The 27,869-nt window shown below is 39.0% G+C and overlaps 1 protein-coding gene across 5 annotated transcripts in view; it reads right to left on the reverse strand.

Annotated features, from left to right (window-relative positions):
• PHF20L1 (PHD finger protein 20 like 1) overlaps positions 1-14,036 on the reverse strand; it is a 78,874-nt gene extending 64,838 nt beyond the window's left edge. For 3 of the 5 annotated variants that reach the window (XM_082674432.1, XM_082674430.1, XM_082674434.1), the window contains exons 1-2: positions 13,809-14,036; positions 11,543-11,658 (exon numbers count right to left, since the gene is read on the reverse strand). In XM_082674432.1, the coding sequence (XP_082530558.1) occupies positions 11,543-11,625 (83 nt within the window). In that variant the 5' untranslated portion in view covers positions 11,626-11,658; positions 13,809-14,036. Of the gene's footprint in view, positions 1-6,977; positions 7,106-11,542; positions 11,663-13,808 lie in introns of those variants that run through there. The other 2 variants (XM_082674431.1, XM_082674433.1) reach the window with 2 other exon arrangements.
• Positions 14,037-27,869: the final 13,833 nt, after the last annotated feature.

Genomic DNA, 27,869 nt, shown 5'->3' on the forward strand with positions numbered 1-27,869 from the left:
CAAAATTCTACATAGAGCTCTATTACTCCTTATCGTGTCACTGCAAAATACCATAAAATTGCCACTGTCTTCCCTATTATAATCCCACTTTGAAATGCTTGCACTGTTTAAATGATATTTACTTGTATAGAAATTAAGAGACTACCTCCATTGCTCTGGGCCTACCTTGCCCTCATATGTCTTTTGCACTTGAATCTTAGAGAACAGTTTACTCTGAGCAAACTTAGCAAGAAAAATAATCCACCCTAAATTGTTTATTAGGTTTAATGGAAACAAATAGCATTCAGAAACACTGAGAAGTCTTTACAATGATTCTTGCTGAATTTAACAGAATTCTCATACATGCAATTCTACTACTGTAATCTCTCAATTGATTTCTTAGGACTCTTTCTAAATCAGTGTGGTCAAAACCCTCCAATGGTCAAGTTCAACTGTAACAACAGAGTACAGTAAGACCATTAACAAAAACGAAAATAATTTTCACCTTCTCTGAACTCTTGTAACTCTTTATTGCCTCATCTAATACCAGCATTTTAACACTGTCACTGGTGCCTCCCATTTACACAAGATCGTTCAGAGAATCAAGATTTATGGATTCTGGGGCTTCCCTAGTGGCGCAGTGGTTGAGAGTCTGCCTGCCAATGCAGGGGACACGGGTTCGAGCCCTGGTCTGGGAAGATCCCACATGCCGCGGAGCAACTAAGCCCGTGCGCCACAACTACTGAGCCTGCGCGTCTGGAGTCCGTGCTCCGCAACAAGAGAGGCCGCGATAGTGAGAGGCCCATGCGCTGCGATGAAAAGTAGCTCCCACTCGCCACAACTAGAGAAAGCCCTTGCACAGCAACGAAGACCCAACACAACCAAAAATAAATTAATTAATTTAAAAAAAAAGATTTATGGATTCTGAACTAAACCTGTAACCCAATAAGAACCAGATACTGACCAAAGAGGTTAGCTACACACTGAATATACTGTATTGGTTTCCTGTAACATCAACTCTTGTGTGTTGTCAAAACACAAAGAGAAGTGAGAAACCTAAAATGGGAATTACCATTACAGATGAATTACTATACTGGCTCATGGTGTTAACTGTTTTACATGGGCAGATCCTGACTGACAGCTAGATCAGGAAACCATGATCCCCTGAGGCTATATGAAAAAAACACTTTGGTGTAGATGTGTATGAGTATTCTCTTGAGAGAGGGGTTCCCAACTTTAATCAGATTTCAAAGGGGTCCATGATAAAAAAAAAAAATTCTCTGGAAGGCAAGATCATCTATTAACACTGAAAACTATAGGTGCCCCACTCTCCTTGGAAGGAAGAAAGAAATGATGGGCATGCAGCTATGCCAGAACTACAGTCTGATAGATTAAAAAAAATACTTTTATATTCAATGCAGTAACAGTAAAACAATTAAACATGATTTGAATTTAGAGAACTCAATCTGATTTATCACCTAGTTTGATACATCCAGATTTTTACCTGTATTGATAAAGAACATCAACCATGAGGAAATGATAAGGGAAATTCCTTGATACACTGATGGCCTACAATCTCCTACACTTAAGCCAAAGGACATGGCTGTTAACTACTCATTGATAGGTTACAACCCCCTGAGCAAGGCCAGACTTTATCAAACGTCCCAAAAGCCATCAGAATTCACTCTGAGAGTTAACTAATCATTTGAATAAGTGCTGTATAAATCAAAACGGCAATTAACCCAATAAATTATTCAAATTATGTATTTTAAATAATAGTCCTGTTCTTGTTTATATTGGTAAGACAATAAAATTTCTAATTTATATAAATTTAAAAACTGACAGTTCCTCATTCATTTCATTTAACTCAACACTGAGTCTCTAATTCACTGTATGTCAGACACTAAACTAGGAATAAAGCTACAAATACAAATAACAATCAACAAACTCAGATTCAGCAGGGAGGGGAGAGAAAAAGGGAATCAATAAGCTAATACAATTACAATATAGCACATAGAAGGAGTACCTAAATTAGATGTTCTCTTGGATAAAGTAGTTCTTCGATTTTTAAAGGATGAAATACACTTAAAATACGACTTAAACATAATTTAAATGTTAGCAGAATCTTTGGGAGTTAGAATTCACAATTCAGAACAGTCTTGTTGATAAGAATTGCATAAGCAAGAAACTCTAACATGGCATCATAAAAAATGACTAAAACATATTGCAAGAGATAGAAATAGAGACCTTCCTTACATACAATTGTCAGGAAGAGGATTATTTGCCAAATAATAAAAATTAATGTAGAATGAAGTCCAAAGCAAACATAATATTCCTATAACCTGCTAACCTTCTAAAATTTTAGCTTCCTGGAAATACTTTACATTTACATTATGCTTTGTAATTTTCTAGTGTTTTCTCACCATTCACTCTCTACAACAATGTCACCCATTATTACAGTACTTTTAGATGATGTGCTTGTAGGTATTGCATGTTAATTTGTTTCACACTTGAGGAACAGACTGAAAACAAAACCCTTTTGATTAATTCAAACCTGATATTCCAAAATAAAGTATAAATCCAAAGAGTCTATTAATAGAATTTCAAGAACATTCAGAGGATGGTTATATATGTCAAAATCACATCTTTTACAACACTGAATTCTAAGGATCTCAGTGCATTATCCCTCAGGCCCTCTTTTCAGACTCATTCATCCCCAGGACACATGTTCAACACAAGCAGCCAGACCACCCTGCTTCCTACCTGTCCATAATCTTTGCAGCAAAGAATGGGTAAGATCAGAGTTAGCTAGGTATTTTGCTTCAGTAACTCAGAGCAGCCACCTTTCAAATTAAGGTTTCATTTCAAATCACTGGATTTATTTAAACTCCTGTTCTTCTCTACCTCCTTGCCATGCCTACATTCATTCATACCAACCGTGCTGACCAAATCAAAGTGCCCACCCCATAGCCTTTATGCTCATGACCGTCTCCTGCTGTAAGAATCAATTAGACTATCAAAAATTCCTTTCCCACTCCACCAAAAACGCCACCAGTATTCTACTCAAAGTTTATGTACTTCATATAATTTGTTCAGGCCAACATGACCATTCTTTGTTATTTAATTCTGTTACAAAACTCCAAACTCTAGCAGGTTGCAGTCCACCCAATTTCTATTTCTTAATATTTAGCATTTAAAAATTATTTTAATACTACAGATAATCATATATGCTTACACACCTATGTTAAAGTTTTAAGAATTTACACTGACTCCTCTCCTGTTAGATTCTACTTTCTTAGAATAACTAATATTCATGCTATTATTATTAATAAAGCTAACATTTATTAAGTGCCTACCATGTGGCAGAAAACATGAAGAGCTCTAAATGTGCACTGTCCTGCTTATCCTCAAAGAACCATTTGAGTTAGGTACTACTACTGTTCCCAGTTATTTAAGGAGGTCATAGAGGCTCTGAAAGTCAAGTAATTTTCTCAAGTCGAAACAGTGGTGGATCCCTGAATGGAGGTTTGTCTATCTCTTAAAGAATTTGCTTTTGATCATTATATATTCTGCATCTTACAACTGATCATTTTCAGCTCTTGTAAAACTTACTGCAGTATTTCAAATATAGGGGGCTCTTTATCAAGAGGTCCTGAAAACAAAAACAATATAAAATCAAGTTATCTGTTTATTTTTTCTTGCAAATTTACTCTTCTGCTTCTGATACAAAATAAAATGTGTAAAGCTTTTCGTTAGCCCAGAGAGTATGGAAAACAGCTTTTATTATACTGTACAAAATAAACATCCCCCCTCCCTTGTGTAATTCATAATAGTTTGACAAATATCATTTTATGCTTAGTTTTCAGCCAGTAAGTCACAATCCATTTGCAGTAGTGTTCTGCAATGGTAACCAGATTTCAGAATATCCCCGAAACTTTTGGGCTCATTCTTTACCAACTCACCAAAATTCAATGAATTTTGCTGGGCACCTTTTATGAGTAAAAGGGGCTAGGCCTTGTATATAATTCATTTCACATCAGTAGCTTATTCTTCAGTACTTTACCTACCCATGATGTAGTAGAAACGTATTCATTTTTAATTGAAGACGGTTGGTTTTTTGGCAATGAGAAAACAGACTTTTAAGACACAATGAATATTAAATATCCACATTCTTTCTTCAATTTTATTGCAACAATTCTCTCCAAGTTGTGTTAACTTTAATGACTGAAATAACGTAATATTTACATACTAGTTTCTAATTTAATAAGAAGAAAAAATTTATCTGCTGATCAATGATCTGTAGGAGGAACAGTCAATAGTTCTTCAATACAATGTCATATAAAATACTAAAACACTGAAACCCTTATGAAGAATAACAAAACTAAGCTGCCTTTTCAATACCATGTTAATTTCTTTTAAGAAATTATACTACCAATTTTTAAAGCTAGTATTCTCTCCCTCAGTTAAAAAAATAATTTAAAAATAAAATTAAAAACCCTTAAGCATCTGCAGATACAGTTCTGTCTACTTAGCGAAGCTAGAATTGCAAAACATTCTTTTTTGTAAAATTGATTACCACCACAGATAAATTATTTCCTAATTATTGACTTTAATCAATTACTCACCACAAAACAAAGCATTACATAATGTGGTAAGACAAGTGTTAAATCTCGCAACACATAATAATAATGTTCAGCAGGAAAAATGTAACAAATAGGGAACTGGATGCGTGTGATAGATGATGACCGAACTTCAACCAAATATCAGATAAGCAAATAAAACTGTCTTCTCTCGTGATCCAACCCTTGCCATTACATGAACGCACACAAGGCACAGAACAATAAAAGTCAATCCATGATTAACCGTAACCACAGGGAGCCTTTTTTTTTTTTTTTTTTAAATAAAGCAACAAGGGCCTAAACCCTAACAACTATCCAGCCAGATAGCGCTTGGGACCACAGAAAGAGGAGCAAGAAAACTGATGCACACCAGAGTACGCGCATCTCAATATATTCTGTTGTACTGAAAAATAACAAAAAAGGATTTCTGGATCATGCATCACTTTGTCCATACTTACATTTTAACTTCCTCCAACTAACATAAACAGTTAAAACAGACTATAAATTCAAAAAATAATCCAGGATATTTCCACGGCTGTCCGCCTCAAAAACTATATCTTCAGGTTAACAATTCTGTATGGTCTAGACCGGTGGTTCTCGTATGTGGTCCCTAGACCAGCAGCATCGGCATCATGTGGAGACCTGTGAGGATGCACATTATCGCCCCCACCTCAGATCTACTAAATCAGAAGCTTGTAGCTGTTGGGCCCACGAATCTGTGCCTCACAAACGCTTCAGGTGATTCTTACGCAGGCTCATGTTTAAGAACTACTCTTTCAGACTTCACCTGAATCACTTTCGAAACTGTAGGATCAACGAACTTTGTAAGAGAACCAATGTGTTAGTGAATGGGTACTACACAGAAAGTTAGTGAGTTAAAGTACTAAAGCCAAGAGTTATGATTCTAAGTAATTTCAAAATTAAACAGTTAATGAGAAAGCATTTAAATGATGGGAGAGCAGGATGTAGAAAGAGTAACTACCGGCCCAATACCACTATTCTACAAATACTTCAAACCTCTATATTTTTGTTCCCAATTATATTCACCTTTCTCCACCTTTTTCAATACATTTTCTCTTCTTCTAGAGACCAGCAGTTTTGAGCAAACTACATTGGACTTATAGTCCTTGCCTACTTTACTTCTGCCTCAAGCCATTACTTACCTATCTAAAAGTGAGATTAAAAAACCTGTCACCCCTGAATAGGTGAAAAGTAGATAAAAGAGCTTGAGTTTCCAGTTCAAGCAATCTGAGAGATCACTGAATATGTCACACCTTCACTTTAAGGACATTAAAGCAGAAAAGTAAGTCTCCAAAGTCCCACAGTCCATGGCAGAACAGCACCTAGAACCCACATTTTCTGACTTTAGTTAAATTTACTTTTTTCAATATTCCTTTTCTCTTGCCTTTCAAGAAATCTAGGATAAGCAAAAAATTTGAGCAGAAAAGAAAAAGCTCAATTAAAGAAAAACATGAATCAACATAATGAAAGGAAGACTATTAGAGAAAGAACAATAAGAACAAAGCAGGTGTGTTTCAAAATAAATATGTCTACTCCTATTTCTAATCTTGCTTTCAACATTCTTTTGTGGGGGGGGGAAGGGGAGGGGAAGGGAGAACTTTATCTTTAAAAGTTCATGGGGTTTTCTTTTGTGGAAAATTTAAAACTTAAACTACTAAAATGTTTGTACACTGGTGCAGACCTGTTTGATGATTATTAAACTGAGGGTTCACTTAGATCTTAGGATTCAAAACTTGTGACTTTCTGAATGTAAAGAATCTCAGAATTTAAAAACAAGTCTTATGAATTTCAGTTTGAAATTCTCTACAGGCAGGGTCCTTAATCTGGAGTCCACGGGTAAGTTTTCTGCCACCACCCATAATATATATTACTCAGTTATTTTGGTATATAAACACAATTGTACATTTTTCTGAGTCTACAGCTGAAATTAGGTTGTCAAAGGTGGTGACTCAAAATTAGAATCAATACTTTCCAAGTACAAAGAGATTTAGGAAAGGTCAACATACAAAAGGACAAATTTTATTTATATTAGCAAAATAATATTTTAAAAGTATTCACCTATGGTTTCTACAAATTCCAAACTCACCTAATGTAATTTAAATGTGTTTTCAGTTTTTAAATTTCATCTACATACTACTTTTCAGGAGCACACTTCTGTTCCAAATATAGATCACACAACTTATCTCTACTAGTGTTTTCCTTTGAATAGCAAATCCAATCAGTAAAAGACAATCCCTTTTAATTCAGACAATACGTAATTTTATTTAAATTAGAAAGTATTTGTACTTCCTACAATCTAAATTTCTTTGATTTTCCCACTCTACTAAAATTCTGTTCATGAACAGTTTAAAAACTCACATTTGCAAATGTTCCATATAGTTCAAAAAACTCCAAATGTGTGGAAACAGCATTTGTCAATTCAAATTTATACTGTTCTATCAAACTCTGTACTTGCAGACATCTCCACATTTTTTTTATCTTTCCTTTTCCTTTCCTTTAGATCTAGAAGAGAATTACATAGAAATATTCCAATAAAGGTTGGACGAGCGTAACTCATCTGAATATTTTAAAATGACTTTATAATTTCAAGTTGAAGAGTAACACCAGAGCATATTACTTTGTTTTGTTTTCACAACTAAAACTTGCTATAGAGTATTCTAATTTCAGTCAAAAAGTTAAATCAGTAGTCAAAACTGGTTTATCACATTTTTTACTGAACAACGTTCAGAATGATTAGATACTTTAACATTTTTAAGGGTGCTTTCTAAATTATAAAACTCTGCAAAAACAAAGATTTTATCATCACCTCAAAAAGGTTTTATAGCATGTTGCAATGACATGATATTCCTTCTGTATTCCAGGCCATTCTCATGTCAACACTAAGGCTACACTTAAAAACTTACACATTGAGTCTTCAGATCCCCAAAGATAAGTTTTTCAACTCTCCCTCTTCCCTTGCATTTACCTCAGTGCTTTATAATTATGTATTATTTTATATAATCTGAAGCAAGTTTAAATACATTATTTTATTTGATCCTTAAAATAATTCTGTAAGTAAAAGTCAGTAACACTGCTTGCATTTTACTGCTAAGCCAACCAAGTTCAAGGACTTAACTCATATTTACAGGATCAGAAAGTGGCAGTCTGAATTTGAACCTGCCTCTTTCCTCTTTAGAATCCACTGATAGTGTCTCAAATATAACTTCAACTCTGAACTTTCTCTTTCCCCAAACACACTCCTGTATCAACGACCTGTATTTATCTTCATTCTTATGATGTGACTGCATTCAAGAAATTATAAAGAAATTATAAAGCTAATATGTTCAGGTTTGGATATACAGAGGCTGCAGTGGCATATATGAGGGAGATAAGACAGAAAATGGTTGACTGTGTTAGCTGTGAACATTAACACATTAAAAGCCTTTTCAAAGACTTTTAAATTAAAAGACTGTTGAGAAAGACATTAAAATGTTTTGAGTAAAACTACAAATTTTTTAAAAATTAAAGCAACCCACACTTCTCAGTAGGAGTTAGATTTAGTCCATATAGAAGAGATCCAGGAAGAGATATGGGAACATATGTATATGTATAACTGATTCACTTTCTTATAAAGCAGAAACTAACACACCATTGTAAAGCAATTATACCCCAATAAAGATGTTAAAAAAAGAGAAGAGATCCAGGTATCAAAAACCACACACTGGAACAGAAGGCGACTGGCCTCTCACTGGCTGCTCAGGGCCTGCATTCATTAGTATTGGTAAATAATCAAACCACCAGGGTTTTCCGATGTAACTGGAAAATTACTTTGAAAGCAAAAAGTGATAAACTGCTACTTAAAATGTGGAGTGTATTTTCGAGGATGAAGTATCTTTCTGAACTTTAAAGAATATGTGATATGGTTTGCTCAAGGAATAATAATGTACTTTCCCCCCCAAAAATAGGTTGAGTCTTCCTCTTAAATCAAATCTACCCCAAACCTAAATGTGGGAGCTTAACTTTAATTTCTGTCCACTAAATTTAGAGTTTATCCTTTTATTTCTAGAGTACATACTAAAAAATATTTTCCTTTTTTTAACATAGGACAAACCTTCTACATATAAGACAAATGGGCATTCAGGTGCCCTACTATCACAACTTTCCCTCCGTACTTCTCTTTAAAAGCTAATGTATCAACATATAAGTCATTTTCCTAGTAATAGCTATACTGCTTATTGTAAATGTCTTACGTACAAAGAGAGTAAGTAATACTTGCATTTCTGCCTGTCCCTCCCTGTCCAATGCCTATAATTCAAAAGACATTTATGGAATAGTATTGAATAGGGCCTCAATACTATTCCAACTGAATGAATAAATGTGGAAGACTAAGCACTCAATATGGATGCAACCCAAAGAGAATATGAAAGAAAGTAGAGAGGGAGGGATGAAAGACGGAAGGAAATTAGTTCAGTATATTTTCAGTGATTAACTGTTTTGCCCTCATAAGGATATCAAAGTTTCTCAACACTTAAATAATCCTTCTATATTTTTACATGATATTAAAGCAAAACTGTGTGGAATTTATAGGGGATACAGAATGGCCCATAACAAAAGAAACAATATAAAGAATAAAGTTTATCCCATTTAAAAATAAAATCTGTTAAGAGCACCACGTCTCACAGAACTTCTTTTGTGCCCCATATAAAATTCAATAAATCTTAGCAGTTAATTACTTGTCCTACAGTAAAGTACTTTAATACTAAATTAAAGGGCCACCCAAGCCGAAACACTGTTTGAGACTACTGACAGTAACAAAGTCACGAGAAAATTATTTCTTTCAATTACCTAGAATATGTATATACAATACTCTTAATGCTTTTGTAATTAAAGCCCCACTAGAGCAGAATGCTAAAATCGTCGTATAAATGAGCTCACAAAAATCGAACTGACAGCAAGTTGCAGTGATTATCGTATGTGATTATTCTGGCTAATGTTTACTCACTTTAAAGAGACCATTATTACTGGGGTCATTAAAATTAAATCTAACCTTCATCAATGAGTACATCTGCATGATATCACTCTATCTAAGCACCTGGGAATTTTTTGATGAGAAGCATAAGATAATGAAAAAATTAAGCTACAACTTTTATTTGTTTTCTGACATTCCAAATACTCTAAAAGCAAACTCAGACTTAATTTTTTAAGTAGTTCTTTTTCATAATCTTTTTAACTACTGAATCACCGATTCAACAGCTGATGAATTAGGAAATATTTCACCACTAAAAGTGAGTTTCTTACTAATACCAGTTAATTATGCCAATATCCCTTAAGGCCATTGGGAGAACTAATAAACTATGTGCTTTTCCAAAACTGGAAGCTAGTTCAATTGCAACTTTGTCAGTTTGGAAGCCTAAGAAAAGAGTAATATGAATTAACTAATAATTCAAAAAGCCAGTAACTTTAAAAAAAGAAAAAAAATAATTTAACATCAAAGAAGTAGCATTTCTCATACTCTTGTATCACAGAGAGGTTCAATAGTGTGTCCCTTCAGAGCAAAAAGCTTCTTTTGGTCAAAATCAGAACCAAAGAGAGCCAATTACTGACTAAAATAGCATCTTTCAGCGTATGGTCTAATGCAGTGGCTCTCTATCAGGAGCACATAAGCCCTCCACTCCCCAACCCCCCAAAAAAAAACATTAGGCAACATCTGGAGACACAGTTTACCATCGTGACTAGGAGAGATGCTACTGCCTGGTTCCCGGGTGCTTTCCAAGCCCCTCCTGAGAACGCTGTGTACATTCTCCAGCTGATGAGAGTAATTAAGCCCCCTAAAAAGAAGCACTCACTGAGATGCAGCTTGGAGGCATGAGGCCAAATAACTGTGCCTTCCCATCTCAAACTATAGATTCAAACTGTCCCAAGCAGAGCCCATTAAGCTGGGGGTCACGGACGTTTGCAGAGTTCCAACACCTTCGTTTTTGCTAATAGAAAAAAAACCCAGGCTGGTCTAAAGTCAAGTATCATGACTAATCAAGATTTCTCTGCCTGCCATTGCCAACTCAGGAAGTTGACTTAATACAAATCCATCAAAGACAAATCTACAAAATGCCCACTACATTTTAAAGGGAGTTGTAGTGAAAAGAAAATGTCAAAAAGGCTGGTAAAGTTGTTGAACTGCTAGATTCCTCATCAAAATAAATGGGCTTCAAGAGGAACTGAGGCTGAACCAAGAGACAGCCACCCAGAGAACAGAACTGGAGGCCAGCTAACAGGAATGAGGAAGGCATTCCCTAGGAGAAAGAGGGAATTCTCATTCCTACAGCAGTCCAGTGATCCTGGTGTGTGCTATTTCCCCTTCTCTCCTTTCCAGGTGGTGATTTTATCCTAGGTAACCAATTTCTCCTACACCATTGTATGTAGGGGTATGTTGGAGGTGTCTGAATTCACCCCTTATCACAGATGGCTGGTATAGGAGAAGAAATAAGGGAAGGCCTGAAAGGATTACTCATTTAAAACTGGAAACAGTAACAACCTGCCTTTAGGTCAGTGCACTCTGGGGAAGGAGGAGGTAAACTGGGTTTTGGTTTTAGGTGGAACAGTGAATGACAACTCTGCTAACCATCAACATATTCTGCAGTTTGAAAGACCACCTCTGACACAGGCCAAAAAAAGCAGATTTGCATCAAGTTTTTTCTGAAACTTGGGAATCTGGTTATCTGGATTAATCTTCTCCCTCCTACCACCCACAGAGCTCATATTAAGTACAAAAGAGTAATGGTAACTGCAAAATCTGAAGAGTAGGAAAACTAAATAAACAACGTATATGTTTACTCAAAATGTGAACAAGTTAATGTTTCTGCCACTGTCAGAAGAAGAGCAATTAACCAGCCCATGTGAAACTACAGATATCATGCTTTAGGTCAAGGGCTCCATATTTTCCATACCATTTTTGTAAGTAGTCCAGTGCCTCCAAACGAGCACCAATCTCAAAAGTGATTCCAGGACGATTTGGGGGCTTTTTACTCATCTTGAGATCCTGTTCTTCGGAATTCTCTTTTCACTACCTCAAGAGAAAAAAAAAAAAATTAGATTCTGATGCATGAAAGGCACAAGGGATTAAACAGAATTTTTTAAACATTACATGAGAAGTTAAAATAACTGCCAAATTTTTAAGAAATTTGAATGATGATTACCAATATCTCTAGGTAAAGTACTGTACAACTTGCAGGCAATCTTAACAATGAATTAAGAAAAGGGAGATTAAAAAGCTAACTACTTTAAAAGAATGAATAGATGGGGATTAAAACTAACTAATGGCTAAAATGCTTTAAATTTTAACTCAAAAATACCCAAGAAAATTCTTCAGGATAACAGCTGAAAATGTTTTTCTGTCTTTGAAAACTCAGGACAATTGAGTATTCTGGCATATGACTATTGAAATTCTTAAGAGAACAAATTAACCAAGTTTTTCAACAGATATTTATTGAGTGCCTTGTAACATAAAACACTTGATAACACACTAAAGAACACAATGATGGAAGAAACAGCAGACACACTCTTCCAGTGCAGATTTAGTATTCCCCTTGTGATTAGGATTTTTCATTACCTATAATCTCCCACCTTGGTAGCACATGATTCAATAATTTTAATTTAACATATAAACTTGCAGAGGAAATTTCTTTCTTTTTCTTCACATTCAACAAGCAACAATGATACAGACATTTCTTAACTCTGAGAATTTATTTCTACTATATTTCAACATAGACAGTACCCACACTGACAATAAAAATGGTTGTACGTTCAAACAAAAAACTACAAAGGAATACCTATTCCTCTCTAGACCACGAACATGTGGAATATTCACAATCCTCTTGGCCAGTGGCGAGCTAGCACACTTGAGGTAGCCTCTTTTTCACTAACTAGCACCAGAGGAATATGAATACATTTTGCAACAGCCCAATCAAAATATAATATTTAATCAGGAATGGAAACCTACTGGGGGAGAGGAGAAATCTCTAAAACCGTTTTGAAATTTAGAATTACTAATATGACTATGCTCCCTCCCAATTTAAAAAAGAAAACACACAACTGTCTCATGTTTTTTCAATGGTTTTGTCACAATTCTAAAGGGACAAAACAGCAAGCATAAAAACCAACTGCCCTTTCCTCTTAGAAAGAATCTGCTAAGGGAAAATACATGCCACATATGCCAAATACAGCAATACATGTCATAAAAATACGTAAAATCAAACTTAACTACTCATGGGGGTGGGCGGGGGGGGGGGATATCCTCCTGCCTGCCAGGGCAGCAGCAAAGATTAATGCATTAAAGTTAACAGTAGGCTCAGCCAGAGGGCGTTTGGTGCAAAAGAAACAGTAGTATGAATATTTTTAATAGCGGTCTGGTCAGTGTGCAACACACAAGGCAGTTACTTGTAGAAACGTAATCCACCTTTTCTGCTGCTCTTCACAGGGAGAACTTAGTAAGGGGTAATTGAGAAGTTACACTAACATTTTCTAGGATCAAACTTAGAACCCACAAGAAGTGACAAAGTTAATACATATAATTCCCCCCCAGTGACACTGCGGGATGAGGTGCCAGAAAAGGAAAGATTTCCTTCTTCTTGGGCGGAGAGGGGCAGATGGGGAGGGATCTGAATTAAGGAAAAGTAAGACAAATAAACAGTCTATTGGGGGAGGGGGGTAAAACCTGAAGCAGAAAGAGAAAGGGGGACGGAGAGAACGGAGAGGAATAAAAATCGGGAAGGAAAACGAACAAGAAAGCAAAAATATATAAGGGTGGTGAAACCTGAGGACCTGACAAACGGGAAGGAAGAGTAAATCAACTAGAAGATACAACCCTGGGAAAATGAAGCAATGGTCAGAGAATGGCCGCGGGGCCAAAAAAACGGTGGGGGGGAGGTGATGCAGGGCGGGAGGGGGCTGACCAGAGACAAACAGGAAAGGCTCAGACCGGGCGGCCAGGGTGCAGGAGACGCCTCCAGGTTTGACAGCCGTCCGGCCCTCGGCAGGGGGGGAAGGAAGGGAGGGGTAGAGGGAGCGGCGGCGCCCAGACAATAGGGGCGGCAAGTTACGGAGAGGGACGCGGGAGGGGAGCGGGCCAGAGACAGACACCAGCGCTGGGGTGTCCCGGGCGGCCAGGCGGGGGCCAGGCGGCCTCCAGGCCCTGCAGGCGCCGCCGCCTCTTACCGACTCGGCCTCCTCTTTGCACAGTTGCCGGGCTATCCGGGGCCGAGCCGGGGCGCGAACAGGACGGCCAGCCCGGGACTCCGCCTCCGCCTCCTCCCAGGCAGCGGTCGGGGACGGAGCAGGAGCGGAGCGGAGAGAGCTGGGGCCGCAGCGCGGGGTCGGGCTCGAGGTCGCGCGGGAGGGAGCAGGTCCGAGCCCTCAAGCCCGCTCAGTGTCCGCTGCCATCGCCTCCTCCGCCGCCGGCCAGCCCTGACGCGACGCCGGCCCAGACGACGTCAGCCGCCCGCGACGAACCGGAAGCTGGTCTGGTCGCGTCACGTGACGCAAGAGGGTTTGGCCCGGGCCGTGCGGCCGATTGGAGGGCCGCCCTGGGAGGCGGGGCTTTGCGGCAGTTGGCTGACAGCTGGCGGGAGGGGCCCTGGTTACCGAAGGAAGGAACGCGGGCCCCGGGACCCCATTGGCAGTTGTGAAGTGTTTGACCTTTGAGAGGTGAGGACGAAACCCATTGAATGTCACTGTTCTTGATTTGTTGGGAACCAGGTTCTCAAAATTCCTCAATCCCAGCACCCTGGGCAAACTTTTGTAAAGGCACACTACACGCTTTCTTAGATATCCACCCCATTCCACATTAAGAATAGAGCAAATGGTTACTGTTATAAACTAAATAAACGTCTATTGAATGAATGCCTAGTGGCAGGAACTGTGCTGTAAGTACACCACATGACAACCACAATCGCACAATTGTATTCCTTTATAGTCTAGGAGATCCTTACCACACACAAGGCAAATATTACTAAGACATTCTGTGTGTGTTGCATGTGTGTGTGTGTGTGTGTGTGTGTGTGTGTGTGTGTGCAGCTCAAGAACCTATGGCTAAATCGACATGACTTTCCTAAGAATACACAACTAATGACAGCAGAACTACTTTTCTTGAATACTTACCATATCCCAAACTCTGTACTACGCACAGAAGAAAGTGTCCCAACTTTGGGGAAACCAACAAGTGAACACATTCAAAGCAATATTGAGATAAACATCTTTTTTCTCTTTCCAGTGTGCCACTCTGATTCTCAAGCTTTCTAAATGCAACACTGCATGCAAATAATACATTTATCATGCTTTACAGAGTGCAGATAAAATAGCAAAGTATCACTCTTTAAGCTTCAATTATACTGAGATTGAGTAATTTAAACAACCACATCCATATCCTCTTATTCAACAGACGTTCAATCAGCACTTACTATGTTACTAATAACTACTGAATTACACTGAGGATGGCAATATACGGAAAAGATATGAATAAGACAGTCTCTAGTGGACATTTGTCTTCTTGGTTTTCAGTTGACCAGCATCCGAAATCCCTTTCAATGTTTGGGAAATTTCCCATCATGGTTGTCATTAGTACAGTATACCATATATTTATAGATTCCACATGACAGGATTATACTTTGCACCCTCCTTAGAATTATATGTGACCATTTGATTTGCTTTGGCTAATAAAAGGAAATTGGAAGTGATTTTTGTCACAGCCAGTTGGTAATTTAAAAAAATCCAGTTCACCAAGTTTTTTGTCTCTGGCACAGCAAAATGCAATTTTTGAGATGGTGGCTGCTCTAACAACCCATATTCTAAAGAGATTATGATGATGCTAATCCACAAGTGATATGTAGTATAAGGAAAAAAATAAATATTTGTTGGTTTAAGCTATTGAAATGTTGAGGTTGTTTGTTAACAGCATAACCTAATGCAAACTGACATATACACCCACCTTATGAGCCTTAGGGCAAAGTCAGCCTCACACTAAATAAGATGAAAGTATAAGAAACTCATGTTCCCTGTTTCCCTTGCGGCTAAAGTGCTATTCTTGGCTATACCAATTAGACTCTCTCACTGAGAACTATATATCAGAAGCTGCTGGTGATGTTCAAAATAAGGAAAATTTTCTCCAGCAGCAGTGGGAATACCAGTTATCAAATTTCTAACCTTCAGCCCAGAGCTAACTAACTGAACCCTGGCAAAATCCCTGCTGACCCACAAACCAATAGGTGAGAAAAAAATAAATATTTGTTGTTTTACATCACTGAAAATTTGAGGTTGTTTGCGATTTAATTAAAATACATAATGTAAAGGCTAGCACAGATTCTATCCAATTTCCACAGTTTGCTGACAATCTATCCTGAACAGATGATTCTTCCATTTTAATTGGGACTTAACAAGAGATCCCTCCAATAATGTAACTTGAAAGAAAATAAATGGAAATTGGGTCTAATGTATCAATAAATGATTCTTGGCTTGAATGGATTGTATAGGTGAGTGTCCTCAATGCAGTCAATACCGTCCTTTAGAAGGCACCGTGGGAATGGGCGGAGGAGGCATATTTTTAGTTGTCACATGATTGGAGGAAGGCATTGCTGCAACGTAATGGGGAGGGACCAGGGCTACTAGACATCCTGAAATGCACAATGCAGCCCCATACCTTGAAGAATTGCCGCAGGTCGTACATGACTTTTGAATGGCCCTCCGAACTTTCACGTAGGTTAAAAAAAGAACTGTTGATCATTTTTGGAGCCTAGAACTCAGTTTTACGCATAAGCACAAAGTATTTTTGCAAGGTTTTAATATGCACTCAGTTTCGAGGAATGAGGCCACTATATAACATGAGGGAAGGCTGTCCTCTTTGTATGAATATTACCAAGATTTTATTGCATTTTTAAAAATCATGCCACCAATGGCAAAGCTACTCATAGTATTTGAGGCACTGATAGAACACACCTATATCACTCTGCATTTTATGTTACATTCAGGATAAATCTAAATTTCCATATTAGCACTTGACTGCTTCATTGTGGCTCTTCGTGAGTCATGGCTGACCACTTACGTACTGAGATAGATATTATTTTTATTGTGAATTACTTTCATAAATGTATTCTTACATTATTGTTATGGCATTGTATTGATTTTTTTAAATATGTGGAGCTTGATTATTTCATTTATGGATTTAATTTCAGAAGAGTGCAGAAGATGTGACATAGTATTAACTCTAAAAAGGGGACATTACGTCTGATAAGACTGATAGAAAACTCATATAGGCTATCATCGCTGCTTTTGACCCTACAAAGTCAACGGTCAGAACCAGGGAAGAGATACAACATACTGTATAGAAAAGTCTGCAGATGACTCCCCAGCCATACAGTGAAGCTATGCATCACTATGTCCCCTCTTCTCTAGTACCCAACACACCCCTTGTCCAGATGGTAAATGTTAGCCATCAGACACTTCATCTCCAAATTTAGAAAGAAAGAACTTACAGCTGTGTTTGAGTGGAACCAAACAAGCAGTGGGCAAATTATCTTGAAACAAGGGTCCTTAGGCAGAAATCACTGAACTAAATTTCTCCAACATTAAAAATATGAATATGGAACCATAATACCCCCTGGAATATTTAACAACTGTATATACCTATTTTAAGGGGAGAAGTCGTTACTAAATACCAGATATTCCTTCATTACATGCAAAACACAGAAATCTATTTTGTGTGTTTGCTTTAATATGTATAATCAGTGAAGAAAATCAAAGCAATTTAAAGATTCTTTTAAATAGACTAGTTTAGTAGAAACCTAACCTGCTGCAACAGACACCCTTGGCATATCTACCTATTCCATTTTAAAATCTTTGAGAATGGCACTAATAGCACATCCTTCACCTGCCAAAGACCTTAGTTGTCTTGTCTCTCTAGCACCATATCCTTTTACCAACTGACCAGAAGTGATAGTTGTTCCAGAATTAATCTCTGGCAGTTGAGCTCCTAGACCAGGTATGAACATGACAAAGAGATATCATCTCTCTCATATGTTCACACACAGCATTCTGCTCACATTCCTAAAGTATTATATTTCCCATTGAATATGAAATCAACTCTTAATTCCTCAATGGATTTTCCCGTTTGTGATACTGGAACAAAGGATGGGCTCTTCACCTTCAGCTACTATGTTGATACTTCGAAACTCCTCTGATTCTGGTCATTGTTGTTTACTGTTATCACTTCCATGAACTCTCTCAGTGTTTCTCAACATTGGTCCATCAATCATCTGCATTAGATGCACCCAGGCTGTTTGTTAAAATGCAAGTTCATGGGCCCTAACCTGTATCTTGGTCTTAGAGACCGGAAACCTGTATTTTAAAAGCCATCCTAAATCATTCCTATGTACACGGAAGTTTCAGACCTGCAGTGTGTTAGGAGTCTTGTGGTTGCATGGGACTGAAATTCAAGGCAAACAGGCTTAAGCATAAATGGAATTTATGTTTGTGGAATTAAAAACGGATGCGGTATGTTTTGCCTTCTGATTCAGGGATCAAATGATAACATCTTTCACTCTGCTTCCTGTGGGTTGGCTTGATTCTTGGGATCCACATCCAGGCCCCCAACAACTTCAGACCCATCACTGCAACATCCTAATGAACATAAAAATAAGTCCTAGAAGTCATTCTCTCATTGGCCTAGATTGTCAGGTGCCCAATTCTGAACCAAGCATGGTGGCTGTGGGAATGACTTATACTGATTTTTCTTGAACCTGGGTCCAATCCCCAATCAGGCAGGTGGAAGTGGAGACTGGCCCCAACCTCAGGGACTGAGAGATGGGAATAAGTGGGTCTTTTAAAGAAAATTGAGGTGCTGTTACTTGAAAGAAAATGGGAGCCAGACAACAAAAACAACTAATATTCATTGCAACTGGCTTATACTGACTGTAACTCCAAATGACAATTTATAGCCATTCAACAAAATTGAGTTTACTCTTCTTGGTTTGTAAAGATAGAAAACCAAGCCAAATGAGAGGCAAATCTAGTAAGAGTTTGACCTAACATTCATATTCCTAATTACTTAGGTATTTGCTTTCACAGGCAAATCTCTGCAATGCAGAACGCTGGGGATTGTTAAAACTGGGGGAAGAGAAGGTAGGCAACAGAACATAGCAAGCATACAAATTGACAGTTAACCAAATAGTGAACACTTTTAACCTCTTGGTGACCATTATTTTCCTTGTGAATGGAGCTAGCCACAATTCAGTGGCATTCTCAAACATGGCAGACCGCATGCCTGCGTGCACTCATTCTTTTATCTTTCAGGTACTTGCTTAATCACTCAACAAATGTTGAGTGATTTCTGCTTAATACTAGAAACTGGGTGATGCAGAGTGAGAGAACAGGAAGAAAAACAAAATGAGGCATCCAAAGCTAAGGGAACTTGCCGTGATGGAGAGGTGGATACAGAAACAACAAAGTACAGTATGAAGGTAAATATGAATCATTTTGAAATAGAGATACTGTAGGACTGTGCTCATTCTGACTCAGAAAATCAAGGAAGACTGCATAGAGGAAGTGACATTTGAAATACACTTTGAAAGATGAGTAAGCTTCAAATAAGATTCTATACAGACTCCAAAATTATTATTGTCCTATGGTTCTTTACAGTTTTTTTTAATTGACGTATAGTTGATGTACAATATTAACTAAGTTACAGGGGTACAATATAGTGATTCACAATTTTTAAAGGTTATACTCCATTTATAGTAAGCATAAAATATTGGCTATATTCCCCATGTTGCACATTATAGTCTTGTAGCTTATTTTACACGTGTTTATAACTCTTAATCCTTACCCTTATATTGCTCCTCCCCTTTGTCTCTCCCCACTGGTAACCACTGGTTTGTTCTCTACACCTCTGAGTCTGCTTCTTTTTTGTTATATTCACTAGTTCTTGTATTTTTTGGATTCCACATATAAGTGATATCATACAGTATTTGTCTATCTCTGTCTGACTTATTTCACTTAGCATAATGCCAAGTCCATCCACGTTGCTGCAAATGGCAACATTTCATTCTTTTTTATGGCTGAGTGGTAGTCCATTATATTCCATTCCATATGTACCGCATCTTCTTTATCCACTCATCTGTTGATGCATACTTTTTATAGTTTTGATTGAAGCTCTGACAAATAAAAAACAGCATTCTACTTCCAATTCTTTCCCACAGCGTTTATTGAGCATCTGCAATGTGCCAAGTTCAGTGCTAGGCCCAAGGAGCATAAGGAGGAAAAATCTTATTTCCTGATCATAAGGCACTTAACAGTGTAGTCAAGCAGACCAACACACTAATAGGTCATCCTTATACAGTGTAAGCATGCAGGAATATGCAGGGTTAGGATATGTGCTCTAACTGGTCACTTGCAATTTAACTAAGTGTCTGTCCTTTTGGTCAGGACCAGAAAACAATACCAACATCTCCAAGGTAACTGCCAGACACTCGAGATGAAAGAGAGTTCTCCCCATGGGGGAGGGGAGAGGGCTGGACTGGGGCAGAGAACTTGTTAGCACATGCATTGCCACAGTTCTGCCTTAGTAAAAAAATACTGAGGCAATCCAACTTCGTGGTCAGGTATTAGATTACTTCCTCATTTGTAGTTTGCAAAACATTCAACAGAGCCAGTTTCCCCAAGACAAGGGTAAACATCCTTTGATTTTCTTTATTTTCTTTCCTTTTTATTTATTTATTTTCAGAACTATGGGTATCATGCAGATTATAGGAGGCTATAAATTTGAAGGAAATCAAATCCATTACCTTATTTCTTGCTGTTGTTTTTTAATGGCAACTTAAAATAGAAAGTGTATGAGAGCCAGGGATTTGGAAAAAGACCAGGAATTGGATGTTAGACCTGACACCATCACCAGAGTGGTTGAGGTCTAGACACTTCTCTGATTTTCCTTTCCTCACACGTAAGTGAGAATCTTAAATCTACTTCACAGGGCTGTAATGAGGATTAAATTAGAAAGAACCAGCTGTATGTGTTTTGCAAATGATAATTGATGTACAAATGCCAGGTGTTTCCAAATGTCCCTCTTTCACCTTTCCCAGGGACCCTTATATCTAGTTGCTGTAATCTCTGAGGGTACTCCCAGTTTCACTCGCTGTGATTCCATGAAAACACACATTTTTCTGAAGACTTACTTTGCTTCAAGTCCTGTGTTTGCTGCTGGGGCTTACAGAGATGAGTAAGACGCTGTTCTTGCTGCCAAGAATGCAAGCTTTTATTAAGACTTTATTACTGGGTTTTCACTAATCAGTCTCTCTCGATCCTCCTCCTCTAAAAACTGCCCCCCGCCCCCCAGTTTCTCAGTCTATCTCTTGTCTCTCTCCATCTCTCTCTCTCTCTTTAAAAAAGGTATTACCACTGTAATTAGAATATGAACTCTGAGCACACAGTAAGGACATACCTAGAGCATTTTTAAGAGACTACTTGCAAGAATTATTGTACAAATCCTAAAAAGACACAGTAACAACAAAGGAAGTTTGAGAACATTAGTTAAAGACAAATATCATATGATGTCGCTTATATGTAGAACCAAAAAAAGGGTACAAGTGAATTTATCTACAAAACAGAAATAGAGTCACAGATGCAGAAAACAAACTTATGGTTACTGGGGGGGGGGGGGAGAGGAAGGGGGGGAGGGATAAATTGGGAGATTGGGATTGACATATACACACTACTATATATAAAAAATAAATAACTAATAAGGACCTACTATATAGCACAGGGAGCCCTACTCAATACTCTGTAATGACCTATATGGAGAATGAATCTAAAAAAAGAGTTGCTATATGTATATGTATAACTGATTCACTTTGCTGTACAGCTGAAACTAACACAACATCATAAACCAAATATACTTCAATAAAAACTTTTTAAAAAATGAACGAATGTAAAGGCAAATAATAAAAGTATTGTGATGAATCTGTGTTGAATTGTAAGCTCTGAAAATCAGAAGAAATCATTAGAGATTTCATTCTTCTATCACCATCTGAACATGTGATACTCTAGTATTATTACAAGGGAATTAAAGTGAACCAGTTTAATTAAATCCAGATCTATCCTGGCTGGCCATTTTTCTGATTTCTTTGTCTTTTCTTAGTGTATCACCCACAACTGAATTATCATGCTCTGCAAATTTATATGTAAATCCCCATCCCTACCCACATAGTACCTACAGGCAAAATAACCCCCTATTGGCATTCTGGTCTTACAATCTGATCACAATTCATATTGACGACAGCATCTATTACTCACAAAACCAAACAATTTGAAAGTTCTTCCAAGACAGTGTCCATAAATTACGCATACAACACATGACAAATACCCAAGAAACGGGTAATCTGACAAGTTCAAGGTGACAGCAATTAAAAAGAGAGATGCATATGTCTCAAAAGAATTATAGGTAAGGATATTGGCACAGGGAGTTGACAGGAATCAAGTAAATAAGAAACAGTTGACTACGTTTTTGATAGACTGTCCAGCCAAAGAGGTACTAGCTTGGTATCAAAGAGATGACGACAATTTAAAGCTTCAAAGGACCTCTTCCACCTTCCAACTTCCAGGAACGAAAGTAGGCTGAGAAAGTTGCTCAGCTGCCGAGGAAAGCATATTCTCTTATCTCCAGAGGTAGCCAAGGAGAGTAAGGAAAAGGAGTGAATTTTACTTTCCAGAGGGTGAAGCAGGAGCCACAAAACAGTTGCCTGGGTTGCCCCACCCGGGGAGCAGAATCAGGGCCTTATCAGGAGCATTTTCCATCCACAGGATGTAGGACTCTTGCAATGTCTGACCATTCAGTTACAGAATTTCCATGCAACAGCCACTGCTGTGTGTCTGCCATTATGCCCCTTTCTAAACAGGAAAGTTTGGGTGGAAATTATTCTGTCCCTCTTCCAGTATTGAATGTTGGGTGTAGGGGGCAAGGTGGTTCAGAAATCTCCATATCAAAAGGAATCAATATAGAAATATTAGAAGACTCTAGATTTGAAATCTGTTGCCATGACTGAATGGCACTGGGGGGTATCCTCTTTGGAAATACATCCTCTCAGCATTTTTGAAAGTGAGAGAGGGAGGTAAATATTTAGGACAGAGATGGAGGACTGCAAATCACATAATTATTTCAAGTTATTCCCTTGCCTCTCTACATACGTCTGCTCCCGTCTCCACTCATTGCCCTGTGACTTGCAGTGCCTCCCCATGGAGGTGTGTACTTACCCCACTGACTTTGAGCTTGGCCACACGATCCACTTTGACCAATAAAGTATGAGTGGAAATTTCAGATGCCAGCCCTGAAGAGAAGTTTTTAGAGGCTTTACGTACTTCTGCCAGCTCTTTTGTTCCCTCTCTGCATTGAGAAAGACATGTTCCTCATAGGGGCTGATCCTCCAGCCTGGCTTCTGGAATAAAGTCATGAGGGACAGAGCTATACCCAACTTGCAGGCAACATAGGGCAAGATGTGTTGGTCAGATTCAAGCAAAGAAGCAGAACCACCAGGAATGATGTAGAATACGTAACTGTTCGAAGTAAGCATTGAATCTTAGATGACTTTATTTTACTTTTTCAGATATAATTATTATTGCTATTTAAGAGAATTGCTCTTAGAAGGGAAAGAATCTTCTTTTGGTGACAACACAAAGTCTGTGAAAATGCAGTGTGATTGAATATATGTTGAAAAAGAAAACCCTATTGCCAGTTGTTTACCACTGATCCGGCTGTTGGCTCGCAGAAGGATGTGAGTTACCGAAATGAACAGTGTAAACGTACGCAACTGATCATCCTCACAATAGGAAGAAAAATCATGCTACTTACTGTTTGCTTATAAAGATGCTACAGGGAATGCGTGGTTGCTGGAGGAGGTCATGGAGAGGACGTGACCAAAGGGTGACCCGTGGGCTGGACCTGGCTAATGGGAGGCTCCTCAACCTCTCCCCTGTCTTGGGAATGTTTGTTCTGCCTGCTGTTCCGGCAGTGGGAGCCATTTTCAAGGATGAAGCCTTGAGAGAGTAAGATGTTGTTGGGACCATCTGGACTGAATATGTGACTGAACCCCCTTAAAACCTCTATATAAACTTTGGAGATTCAGGCAGGTGCGTGCAGAGATCTACTCATCTTGCAGCGCCCAAGACAAGCCTTGCAGGTAAGTTCCCTTGTTTATTTAACCTGCCACATACCAACCTGGAGTTCCCTGCCTCTTTCTTTGGTGTCTCCTTGCCCTCTGTGTATGGGGGCCAGGTTGTGAACCAAGAGTGTTCCGGGCCCTCTGAAATTATGTTAGATATACATATTGTATTTTTTATAGTTTCTCTGTGTTAGGTTTTTGAGGGAGAGGAGAGTCTTAGACAATTTTAGACACTGGCGAGAGAGTTTCAGTCTATTTGGCTGTTCTAGGGGTGCTGAACCTGACATTGTAGGACTGTTGCTCAGGATCAAAGGAAGCGGGGTGAGTAGGGACCACTAGAATCCCTGAAGAACCAGCTGGAACATGACTCTGTCTATCACTGAAACCCACGTTGTCCTCTTCCCATCTCTAAACCTCCAACTTCATGGCCGTGGATGCCCTGCTGTGGAGACACACTCACTTCTGGACCAGGATTTGGGAAGCTGAACAAAGCAGTCCCAGAGGGACTGGAGCTTTGGGCCCAGTCCATGCAGTGAGCCAGCAGATCTGTGAAAATTTGTAGGAGTAGCAATGAAGCCTGAGCCACATGAACCTTCCAAGGACCACCATGGCTCCTGATGCATTCTCACTTTCCAACTCTTGCACTAACTGCACTTGTGGCCCATCCTAACCAGGGAATTCTGGGAAGAAAGGGAATTCTGGGACATATGGTCGGCTTACCCACATTGACACATAAAGCCACCACGTGGGACGGTACCTGATTATTGCTACAAGCCACTAAGATTTGGGCTTTGACTTTTACTATAGCATAATTGTGATACAATGGCTGGCCTCTGTCTCCTTCTAGGACTAAGATCATTAGTCTTTCCAGGTGTTGGCCCATGTATATCTTCTTCTGGCCCCCATAAAGTTCTGTGCTATGTGGCAAAGAGCCCAGCCAGACTTAGAAGGTGTCAAATCCTATTCATTCATTATTAAGTGCCTACTGTGCACCAGACATGATGCCAAACATAGAAACCACAATACCAAACTAGAAAATCATGTTTCCTATTTTCCCAAAGCTCACAGTATAGCATGAGAGATAAATATCAATAAAAACCTGGTCCATTTACCGCAATTGTGATACATGTTCCAGAGGAAAAGTACAGTCAGCTGTGAGACCTAGAACCTGATCTGGGAGGTCAGAGAGGCTGCTCAGAGAAAGAACTATTTGCACCTAAAAGATGAACAGGAGAGACAGAGGCTGGGGAAGGAGATGGCAAGGGGCAAAGGAAATAGTGTGTTCAAAAAGCTTGAGGTAGAACCAAGCTCGAGAACCTGAAAAAATAGTCACAGTGGTTGAATTCTACAAAGATGGGGTGTGGTGAGGAAATGGAAAGGCTGGAAAATAGGTAGAACTGGACCCCACAGGACCTTGTAGGTATTACAAGAGATTTTGAACTTGATCTGAGAGAGGAGCGAAGGCAAGCCGCTGAAGGATTTAATCAGAGGAGCAAAATAATCAGATATTTACACAGAGATCATTCTGGCTGTGGCTTGGAGAATATATTGGAGAGACGCCGGTGACAGAAAGTTGGTACCAAAGTCCAGACAAGAGAAGGTGGCCTCTGGAGCTCCAGAGCTGACAGTGGAGATGGAGAGAGTGTCTTATTCAGAGGCTACAGAGGGGATAGTGTTGAGTCCTCCTAGTTTCCTGACCCGAGCAGTAGAATGGAAGTTGATGTCATTTAATGGAACACAGAATACCAGAGGCGGGTGAGGCTTAGGTAGGAAGGGAGATCATGAGTACTTGAAGGATTTAAATAAGGATGCAGGTGTGTTTATTTATTGTATATAGTATTTTTAAATTAATTCATCACACGCACCAAGTTATATTAGCATTGCCCAAAATGCATTCACTAGCATCCTGCCCATCAAAAAACAGTCCATGAACCAGCAGCGTTTTCACCTGGAGCTGGTTAAAAATGCGGTCTCTATTGCTACCTCAGGTATTATGCTGTTCAGTAGATCTCTAGGACTTATTCATCTTTCATAACTGAAACCTTGTATCCTTTGACCAACACTCCCCTGTTTCCCCCTCCTCCCAGCCCCTGGCAACCACCATCCTACTTTCAAACTCACAGTGGTTGTTGGCTGCATTCTTGGCTTATGGACTCAGGACCACAGTTCCTCACTGGATTTTGAGAAAACTTTCAGATCCTTGCCACATGTGCTTCTCCAACATGGCAGCTTGCTCCATCCAAGTGTGTAAGCCCAGAAGGTTACAGAGAGCCCAGCAAGACAGATGCTGCCATCTTTGTGACCTAATCATAGTAGTGGCAACCCATCACCTTTTTGTCTTATTCTGTTTAGGAGAAGCAAATTATTAGCTTCAGCCCACACTCAAGGGGAGGGAATTCCGTAAGGATCTTTGAGGGCCATCTTTAAAAACTGCCTACCACAGACTAGATGGGCTCGCCTCCTAACAGCTTCCCTTGCCTGGGGGTGTTCTACAGAGGACCCTCCCTGCCTTTGGCCATAACCTCAGGGGGAAAGGAAACCCCAAGAAAGAATGAGATTAACTTTTCTGCCAGCCTGACGACTGGTGCCTCAGAAGGGAAGTTGATTTCCAGAAGACAAATAAGGAATCCATCTTGCACATCTGAGCTAAGGACTCAATTCTCATTATTTTTATCTCATTTAATGCGCCAAGCCATTAAATTTATAATTGAGAAAGTTACAACTCAAAGAGATTAAGTCATAAATCTGAGGTCACAGCTACTATGGCAGGCAGGGTTTGGATCTCAGTCTGTGTGACTCTCCATTACCCAATGCACCTCAGTGTTGCTGGAATGTCTATTTCTTTTATCACTGACAATAGCAGAGATTTGTAGGGACCCAACAGTAGCATCCAGCTCTTTAGCTCTACAAACATATAAATATAAAATTTTGAATGCCACTCACAGAGCTTCTTGGAAAGTCCAACCTTTGGTGGATCAACCTACTGGCACTGTGGACATTTTCAGAAGATCAAGCTCTGGTACTTGATAGTATTCTCAATTTAATAGCATCAGTGCATGATCCCCAGTAATGATTTGGACAAAGCACTATGTACTACACTCATACTGAAAATAGCCAGAAGATGATAAGCAAGGTGCTGCTTCTCTGAAAGTTTTCCTTATGTTCTCACAGCTGGGATGACGAGTTAGCTCAGAAGAGCAACCCTCGAGGGACTGTGATGTATCCAGCTGGTCTGATTCACCCCCCACTGCTGGTCCAGGAGACAGCTTTCATCTTCACCATGTTCCTCAGCATGAATGCCACTGACATGAGCCCCACAGGAAGTATGACCTCATTCTGCCTCTCAGCAGAACGGTTACTCAGGCTGTTTTTTAAAAGAAAACAAGAGCAGTTGTAGGCTGCCTTTCCCAAGAACTACGAGCTCTTCTATTCTAGGAAACAGCCAAAAGAACAAGAGGCTGCCGAAGACAAAATTTCTCTGCAACGGCCTGCACAGGGCAATGTGTGCAGCCATCTTTTAGGAGGAGGACAAGGTGGATTTTCCTTTCTTAACATCTGCACCTGTTGATACGCTGACGCTATTTTCAGCCGAAGAACTGCTAAGTCCTGGGTTTCTCCTCTCTCAACCACAGGAAACTTCATATTTCAGTAATTTTTTTTGTTATTTATCAATAGGAAGAAGGGACTGGGAACTTTCTTTGGAAGGAATATGTACGGGCAGATTATTTTTCAGTACAGATGAGTTGTTTTGATGGAACTGGTAGATGCGATCTGTTTCTTGAAAAGTCTTAGAGCTGCAACTGAAGTCTTTTTCAGTGTGACTAATACTTGATTAACTATTAGTTAACTGTAGCCTGTTATAACTATTTGTAAGATGTAGCAGTAAGACCTTGCTTTCTGCTATGCAATTTGTTGGCTTAAAATTAAACTTGATGATTGGGAGTAACTAACATAGGGTAATTTGGGCTGGACAAAAAGTGAAAGGACAAGTGACATACTATTATGTTAGAGGGCAAAAAATATTATTTTATATTCCAAGCCATTAAAATCTATGAATGTCTGCTTTGACTTAGAGATCTTC

Source organism: Grampus griseus (assembly GCF_964374135.1).
Source record: "Grampus griseus genome assembly, chromosome: 17".
NCBI classification, from domain to species: domain Eukaryota; kingdom Metazoa; phylum Chordata; class Mammalia; order Artiodactyla; family Delphinidae; genus Grampus; species Grampus griseus.